Source organism: Camelina sativa, chromosome 13 (genome assembly GCF_000633955.1).
Source record: "Camelina sativa cultivar DH55 chromosome 13, Cs, whole genome shotgun sequence".
In the NCBI taxonomy this organism is placed as follows: domain Eukaryota; kingdom Viridiplantae; phylum Streptophyta; class Magnoliopsida; order Brassicales; family Brassicaceae; genus Camelina; species Camelina sativa.
The window spans coordinates 16,434,442-16,444,082 of NC_025697.1; the positions used below are offsets into that span (position 1 = coordinate 16,434,442).

The 9,641-nt window shown below is 33.9% G+C and overlaps 1 protein-coding gene across 1 annotated transcript; it reads right to left on the reverse strand.

The window, feature by feature from the left end:
• Positions 5,073-9,224, reverse strand: LOC104736907 (MDIS1-interacting receptor like kinase 2-like). Its single transcript, XM_010456993.2, has 2 exons — positions 6,235-9,224; positions 5,073-5,585 (listed from the first exon to the last, which is right to left on the reverse strand). The coding sequence occupies exons 1-2, from the start codon at positions 9,011-9,013 to the stop codon at positions 5,296-5,298; spliced, it is 3,069 nt and encodes a 1,022-aa protein (XP_010455295.1). The 5' UTR covers positions 9,014-9,224; the 3' UTR covers positions 5,073-5,295.

The following is a 9,641-nucleotide window of genomic DNA, read 5'->3' on the forward strand; positions in this document are numbered from 1 at the left end:
TGTAACCCCTTACACAAGAAACCAGTTGTTGTTATTGTTGTTTTGTTCAAAGTAGGATTTGACTTGACTCTTTCATCTTCACTAAAAGAAGAGCTCTTTTGTGGTCTCTATCTTTGAACCTTACAAGACGAAGAGCTCCTTTTGTTGTCTCTGGCTTTTGTTTGGTGTTTTAAATTTCTTGATGTTGTTTGTTTTTGTAGTAGTCTTGAAACTGTGACCAGACAAATGATATGTTCTTTACTGGTATAACTTGTTGGTCTTCTGAGTTAAAAATCAAATTTGATTCTTCTTTTAAAATAATTAGCGTTTCGGATTAGAAATACATTTCAATTTATGTGAGGTTTAGAGCACTAAAGCATGAATCTTTATGGCCTAATTCATATGGTTATGAATTTATGATATACCCAAAAAACAAATCCACTAAAGTTCTCTGTCGTTATATCAACAAAATTACAAGCTACTACGATCCAAAACTTGTTCATCAAATAACAACACCTCTTCTCTCCTTACTATACACCCGTCTGGTACTCTGAATCTTGTCTCCCTGCGTTTCCTTTTATGTCAAAACAATGCTATGAAACAGAGCAACAACATTGTTCTACCTTGGGCAAGCACGTGAGGTCTGCGTGCTGATTCCCACGACTATAGACTGGGCTGTTCAGTGGGCTTTATCTTTTGACCTTCAATTTAAAACACAACTATTCATTCATACAAAACGTTTTAAGAACGAGGTTTCCTTGTTTTCAATAAAAGGATGCATCTCAACATCAGGTAACTATCTCTTATATGGATTACCACTCTGGTTTTGGTATTAATATCTTGTCAACTCCTCAAGAAGAGAAAGTAGAAGTTTTAGATGTCTCTGAAATGGTTAAAGAGTGGTAAGCAGTCAACAAATTTCACGACCAATCACTTTGCACACCAAGCGTTCGACATAATGCTTCCTAGAGGCCACCTAATTTTTTTTTTTATGAAAGTCATCCTAAATTTTAAAGGATCCTTCCTAAATATCATTAAATCCTTCATGAATTTACAGGAGTCCCAAAACTTTTTTTTTGAATGTCATCATGAGATCTCAAGGTACCTTTCCTGAATTTAAAAGAACCTTTTTGAGTCTAAAGAAACTATCATTTGCTTCCTTTAACATCTAGCTCAAATTATTCTACAAAATACACCATCTAATATATATGTAACATCAAAATCCTAATTTGAAAACAAAGAATCAACCCCTAAACATCTCAATCTCCTTAAGTATGACCTCCTTGTAGATATAAAAAACCATTACCCTACAAAAATGAATGACACAAACTGTTAAAAAACGATTCAGGGAGGCTGTCACAAATTAGATAGACTCCTTCTGTTTATTCGATTAACCGTACTCCACCACTTTAGCCGCTACGACCTCCGCTGTCACAAGAAAAACTCAACCTTACTCTGAACTCACGACGAGACTCTCCGTGACTGTGGTCCTCTCAAATCGAATCAACACACAAGGAATATATTGTCATCGTCGTCTCAACTTGTTCCGGCGTTGACTGGTCATCTATCTTGATTTGGCCTTTCTATAATCAAATGGAAGATTTTGATTAGAACCCTGATCTTATCTCATCTCTTCCGCTCACGCGACTACCTCCGAATTTGAATAATCACTACCAAGACCACTAAGATGAAGAAGATAAGGATAATTATGAAGAAGAGGAAGATGAAGAGGGACAAAGCAAATTGAGTACATAATGACCTAATCTGGTACGGTTTATAGATTTGCTGGAGTTGGTGGATCAAAGACTCTTGTCATGATCGTCTAAGAGGAAGAGGAACAACTACGGAGATGGTGGTTAGAGGCGGAGGAAAGGAGCTAGAGACGTGGCAGCAGAGATGGTGGTGAGAGGCGGAGGAAAGGAGCGAGAGATGTATATATATATGACCAATGATTTGATTTTGTATCTTTCTAAATTTCTACGAAGGTCATCCTGAAGTTTCAGGAAAACCTTCCTCAATTTCAAAGAATCACCTATTCGAGCAGTATCCATATATATACATTTATTTTTATGTTGTACTTAAATGAAAAGTTTGTCTTACTTGGTTACATGCTTCTACAATACTCAAAGGTCCCGTCTTCGAATCCTTATGGGGCGTGTATGCTTTGTTTTTTTTTATTTTCCTTTTATTTTATTTTGATGAAGGTCTTTATGAAATGCAAGATCTTTTTCCTAAATATTTTTCTTGTGCGTAAAAGTAGTGTAATGTAACTGGGTTACCAACAAAAGTTTAAATGTTTCATAGTAATGATGGATGCTCGGTGTTGGTTTTTCAAGTTACAAGAATAAGAGAAGGGATTCTATGAGCTATCAACAAAAGTTTGAATTGAACAAAGAAACATCTATGAATAATGATGTTATGAGAACAAATTTGAATACATAAAACAAGGAAACATTCAACATAAAAACTCAGCATTACTAAAATAAATTGTAATACATACAAAAAATTTCCATAATACAGGGTAGTGGTTTCATTTTTGTGCTATCTTGGTTTTTAGCAATATCCAGATTTTTATGAAAGTCATCCTGAAATCAAAACTTGTTATGAAGGTCATCATAAATTTAAGGAATTCTTCCTGAATTTTACAAAAACCAGACAAAAACGAAGCTTTGGATAGATCATCTTTCTGAACCAGAGCTCGAAGATCTCCGACGAGATATTTTTAAACACTAAGATCTCCGACGAAACACTTGAAGAAGCATGATCACAAAACCAGACGAAAACGAAGCTTTGAGTAGATCATCTTTCTGAACCAGAGCACAAAAATCTCCGACGAGATCTGAATTAGAGCTTGTTGTTCGCATGTGATGTCGCCAACGAAAATTTTCACTAGTGATTCACTCAGATTCCTTGATCTCAGGTTATGATTTACCTCCGCTTCAGATTTGATTGGGTTCGCTAGATTCATATTTCACTGATTCTCTTTCTTCGTATTCTCTCGCCAAAGGAACACGAAGTCTCTGATTCTCCCAACTTCAACATTTTTTAATTCTTTAACTTTATTATTAATGATATATAAGTTTGTGCTAATTTTGTCATTTTTAGAATGTGTGCTAACTTTGGAAGAAAAACTTAAAAATGGTGCTATTTTTGTCAATTGCCCTTTTGTTTTTTAGTTTCTGAGTTTTTTTGTTTTTTTAAACATTTTAGTTTTAAAATAATTTTGAGTGGTGAAATTATTTCTAGTTCTTTTCTTTACAAACGAAAAAGAGAAGAAAATGATGAGTTTTTTTTTTTTTGAATCTATCTATATATATAAAGTTGGTTTTTCTCTCTTCTCCTTCATCCACCTCATCACTTCTTATTTTTAATTTTAACAAATTAATCCACATCATTAAAGGAATATAAGATCTAAAGTTAATGCATCAATTAATTTACTTATTTTTGTAATATTTTATTATTATTAAAAACAATAATTTAAATTAAAATATAAACCAAAAATGAAATGAAAAAATACAACAAAAAAATATCAAAGTAAAATATGAATAGAGATTACATAAATATAAAATTAGATATTTCTATCACAACATAATAATTGTGTAAATATTTGTAAAAGACTAGAAATAGGGGAAAAACAAAGCTATCATATATTTAGTGGAACAACAATTACTTTCAAAGGCTACAATTATTAGGATAAAGAAAATAAGAGTCCAAACACAAAAATTTAAAGGTTTTTAAAATCAAAAAGTTTTTCGATTTTTCGGTGTTAAATTATAAATTCATGTTATCGATTAAAAGTCGGTGTATATTATTACTATAATATAATTAATACTATATATATATATATGTATTTAAAATTTGAGACTATGTTTTTAGTGTTAAATTATAAATTCATGTTACCGATTAAAACCAGAAGGATTTGATGCATATTATTATTTAGAAATAATTAAAATATTTTGAGTGATCTATCTTATTTATCGTTTTCAAAATTAAAAAATGATGAAATTTGTTAAAAAAATGTATATCCAAAAAAGGAGAAAATAGTAATCAAGTGCTCAAAAATTAAAATAATATATATATTTAAGAGAAATGTATAATGTTACTTGAAATAAAACATATTAAAGAAAACTTATTATGAACATCACACACACCATAAAACAAAATAATGAAAAATACTAAGAAGAAATTTGAGAAAGCTATTTGTAATAAAAACAATTATAATAGTAGTGGTAGATTGTAGAATTTTAATTAAAATTTTAAAAGAATTATATTTTTTGATAATACACATATTTAAAAGTTAGAGTAATCTTATGAGTTTGTAGATTTAGGAGAATCAAAATAAAAGAACACTATATAGAAAGATGGTACACTATACATATTTTAAAGTAGAAAAAAGTATATATGTGAACAAAGTTTTTCTTTTGCTAAATAATTAATGTAAAATATAATATTTGATGTTATAATATGATGTTTATGGATAGTAACGAGTCCAATTATGAGATTCATTAATATAAAGCGAAATTTACGTGTAGTACAACACTGTTAAAGAAACTTTGCGACAAATGATGAATATATTTTCTAAGATTATTTTACGTCTATGTTAGTAAATAATGATCACTCAACTGATAAAAAAGAGTATTGGAAGATGAAAAAATGAAAAATAGTTATGATATGTTTTCATAATTAGTATATTATAAGTGAAATAATAGAATGTGAAAAGAGAGTAAATGCAAGAGACAACGAGTTTATACCAAATAATAAAAGAAAGAATTAGTTATGAAAAAATATTAAAAGAAATGGATAAGTTATATATCAGTTAATAAAATAAATTTGACATCTATATAGATTTACATTTTTAATATTAAATAATTATAATTATATTCAACGGTTCATATTAATAATAAAAAATTATAATCCCACGTTGCGCGGGTTATAAATCTAATCTTGAATAAAGTACTGGATTTTAGTTTTTATTAACAATTGCAAATAAAAACTAAAAACTCGTTTCTAGGAAATTTATTAATGCTAAATGTTAACGATAAGGGTTTAATGCTAAATGTTAACTATAACAAAGTTAAGGGTTTAAATATATATAACAAAAGGAATTATGCTAACATAGATCAAAATTTAAGCAAAATCAATATCTAAGACAACTTAAACCTTCTAAACAAACCAGATATTTTTAATAATGTGGCCTAAAAATCAATTCTAAAAATTGTGGCTGTGGGCAATTGCCCTTTATTTGAAGGGGTAAGCACGACACTGCGTATATATAAACTATATGTTTGGTAAAAGAAGTCAGAGAAGGGACAGGTTCTAAGAAAAAGCAGTGGAGATAGAGAGCATTGTTGGGCGAGAATGTGGATCAGAGTGTAAGCACAAAAATGCAACTTTCAAAATCTCTAGGATCTCGTCTTTGGTCTCTGCTGTCGGATCTTGTAGCCTGTGGTCGGAAATTTGTTTCAATGATAGAGTCGTGTCCGGAGGGGAAGATGACAAAGTTGAAACTAGATCTCCCGGATGCTCTCCTTTGATCACTTCTAGTGTTAGCACCCCAAAGCTATATACATCGCATTTCTCAGTCACTTTCATTGCGTATGCTAGCTCTGTCACATCCAATTTCACAAACATATTAGATACTATCAATTTGTTATATGCTAAATCCAAAACAGGATTTTTAAGCATAGACTCAAATCAAACCAAATGAGTAACCAAACAAAATCAGTTAGTATTTGAGAAAAAGAATTCAAAGTAAATTTTATTTCGTAACCAAATTTATAAATGATTTATATTACAAAATTTAGATGGTCTAATGTTATATATCTAACTAATGTGTTCTTTTTGTTTTTGTAAAATTTTTATATATTTAAAAGCTGAACCAAATCAAAACTAAAACAAAATTTTCACCACTAGAAATTTCATAAATGGATAAACCCTAAACAAACCAAACTACAAAATCTTCGTTTTTATTTGGTTATAAATTTATAATAGAACAAATTCTAACTGTTTTACTTAATTTGCAATTTTTTTGCTTTTGTTCTTGGTTACACACACCTAAACCAAATTCAACCTATAAGCATAATTTTTTTGAACCAAAACAAATAATTTTGGTTTTTAAATTTCTATATGGTTTAAACTTTAAACCAAATAAACCAAAAATGTCCACTCTAAAAATCTAACGGGTGATTTCGACCCGACCCGAACCTACCCAGGTAAAATCCAGATCCAATTTCATTAACGGGTCAAAAAATGTACCTGGAGCAACGTAGCCGTAGGTACCAGCAACGGCGGACCAATTCGAAGAATCCGGTTTAAGAAGCTTCGCCGTACCAAAATCAGAGATCTTCGGTTCGTAATTCTCACCGAGAAGTATGTTCCCACTGGTAATATCACGGTGAACAATCGCCGGAGACCGATCATGATGCATATACGACAACGCATGAGCCACACCTTTCACAACGTTGATCCTCTTACCCCAATCTAGCTTCTTCGCTTCGTCATCGCTCCCCAAAACCTTCCTCAAGCTCCCTCTCTCCATGTACTCGTAAACCAGGAACGTGTTGCGGCGGTGCGAGCAGAATCTGAAGAGTTTCACGACGTTCCGGTGACGGATCTCGGTTAGTGCTCTGATTTCGTTTAGGAACTCTTGTTTTAGCGATGGATTTGAGATCGATGAGTCTGTTTCTTCGTTTAGTTTCTTCACCGCCATGATTGCGTTTGGTAGCTTCGCTTTGTAGACTTTGCCGTGTCCTCCGGTTCCGATTAGGTGTTTTGGATCGAACTCTCCTGTTGCTTTGATGATCTCTTGGTATCTGACTCTGCCGTCGAAGCTGAAGATTGATAGTGTCTCGCCTCCTGATTCTGAATCTGTGTGTTCTTCGATTTGTTTGTTTCGTTTACGGAAACAGATGAAGACTCCGGCGCAGACGGAGAGGATGATGATTGCTCCGATGATTGGAACTAGTATGTAGATGATTAGGTTTCGATCTTTGTTCGATTTTTTCTTCTCTGTGGTTGATGAACATGGCTTCAAGGCTTTGTTATCACCACATAAGTCTCTGTTACCTTCTAATGCGTTTGGAGTTGCGTTTCGAAAGGCTGCGTTGTTTGGAATTGGACCTGAGAGGTTGTTGTTTGATACATCGATGTGTGTTAGTGCTAGCATATCTTTGAAACTTGGTGGGATTTCACCTGAGAGATTGTTGTGTGAGAGGTCGAGTCTTTCAAGGTTTTGCAAGGAGCTGAATTGTGATGATATGTCTCCGTCGAGCTGGTTGTAGCTGAGGTCAAGAATTTGTAACTGAGAGAGCTTTGTTAGACCTTCCGGGATGGTTTGATCCAAGTCGTTTCTGCTCAGGTTCAAGTAATATAGTCTTGGCAAGGAGTTGAGCGTTGCGGGGATTTCGAACCCGAATCTGTTTGAGGATAGATCAAGATACTCAAGATTGGATAAGAGTCTGATTCCTGAAGGGATTTTTCCTGATAGCTGATTCCCGTTTAGTTGGAGTTTTGATATACGATTGATTTTGCTGATTGATTCTCGGAGTTGGCCGGTGATGCGGTTGTAAGATAGGTCGAGCTGACTTAGCTGTGTCATGTTCCAAATCTCAGGTGGGATGGCTCCAGTGATGCTGTTGTTGGATAGGATGAGTGCAACCAGCTTCTGACTTTTTTCCCACTTGGGTGAAAGTTGCCCATGAAACTTGTTGTTGCTGAGATCAATGAAGTTGAGAGTCGGGTAAACTCCGAAAGACTCAGAGAGATCTCCGGAGAAGCTGTTTCCTTTGAATCTCACTCTGATCAAGCTCTTGCAGTCTCTCAGGCTCTTGGGAACAGGACCTTCGAAGTGATTATCATCTAGCGTGAGATTCTCAAGCTTGCCACTTCTACAGATGGTATCAGGCAAGAAACCGGTGAAGTTGTTGGTGTCGAGTTGCAGGACGGTGAGCTCTGAAGAGTTAGCAATTCCCGGTGGGATCGGACCAGAGAGCTGGTTATCACGGAGGAACAACCATTCCAAAACGGTTAACTTTCCAAATGTATTAGGAACAGGACCAGTGAGTTGGTTCTCACTTATCTCCAAATCAATCATCTTTTCCATGTTGCCTAGTTCCGGCGGAATCGAACCAGTAAACTTGTTGAGGTAAAGATGAAGAATGGCTAGGTTTTTGAGATTTCCCAAGGTAGAAGGAATAGATCCTGTAAGCTTATTTGTGTGGAGGCTAAGGGTATCTAAAGCGGTCATATTACCAATCTCAGGAGGGATTTCACCAGAGAGCTTATTTTCAAACATGTTGAGAAGGGTTACATTCTTCAAGTTACCAAAAGTGGAAGGGATTTTACCGGTTAGGTTGTTTCTATCTAGACATAGCTCTTTAAGGTTGGGTAGGAAACCTATTTCTGGAGGAATTGAATCAGTAAGAGTATTAATAAAGAGGTAGAGGTTAACTAGTTTGGTAAGGTTTCCAAAAGAAGAAGGTATGGGTCCGGTTAAAAGATTGTCGTACAAGGCAATCTCTGTAACCTTAGTTAACCGACCGATTTCAGAAGGAATGGAACCATTTAACTTGTTCTCAACAAGATGGAGAGTATCAAGATTACTCAAATCACCAAGCTCAGGTGGGATTTCGCCAACTAACTGGTTAATCGACAAATCGAAGTAGACGAGTTTAGAGAACTTTCCCCATAGAGGAGAGATGGTCCCGGAGAAACGGTTCATACTGAGATCAACATAAGTGAGGTTGGGGAGAGACGAAAAAGGAAAATCTTCGAAAGTACCTTCGATATCGGTATTCGTAAGATTCAACCTCACGATGCTACCGCGCACGCAGGCAACACCATACCAACTGGTGCAAAAACTGCTTGTGTTTGGATTGACCCAAGAAGATAGCTTTGAAGAACTTGTCTGGTTCGTGAAAGTTGATTTCCATTTCAGAAGAGCATTTGCTTCTTCAACGGTCGCGGAAGCTAAAAGAGAAGAGCTCAAAACTATGGATATGATCAAAAGAAGTTGAAGATCACAACCACGAAGCATTCTCTATCTCTTGAATGAGATAAGTGAATTGGTAAGTGTTTTTTTTTTTGTTTTTCGTTCTGGGTTTGTGTTCATTGATACAACTTGGACATTACTGTTATCTTAGGTCCTTTATAAAATTGGGAATTCTGATTTCGTTGACTCGTCCGTGATAATTGACCTATATGGGTTGTCACTTGTTAATAGAGGACAAAGAAGTCAATATATTGAATTCTCTCTTTAATTATTTGCCGTTTACTTTGTCAAATCTCGAATTTTATCATTTTCACCATTCACATTTATATAAAAACATATCACTGACCTATATGTTATTGTAAGCTAATTGTTTTTCTATTTATGTAAATAGATTAAAATATTAGTTAGTCAAATTCTTTGAATGTTGTATTTAATTAAACACTAAAATGGAAGATCGTGACATACTGACATAGGTTGGTGGATTTATCCATTAAAAATACAATAAAAAGATTTAGCCGCAATGTTTATTTGAATGATAATATTAATTTTATTTTCCTTAAACTACTAGTCTTGTTTAAAGAACTAACTTTATCAGTTTCTCTTTTATTATGAAATCTATTAGACAAAAGTTGCAGAGTTTATTGCGTTATTTTTAACACCCTTGCATATGAAT

Bases quoted from the DNA above. Each gene is read 5' to 3' on its own strand.
- LOC104736907 (XM_010456993.2), bottom strand. From the start codon at position 9,013: ATGCTTCGTGGTTGTGATCTTCAACTTCTTTTGATCATATCCATAGTT. The intron at 5,586-6,234 runs GTACATTTTTTG...TGGATGTGACAG, and splicing joins CTACGGCTACGTTGCTCCAG to AGCTAGCATACGCAATGAAA.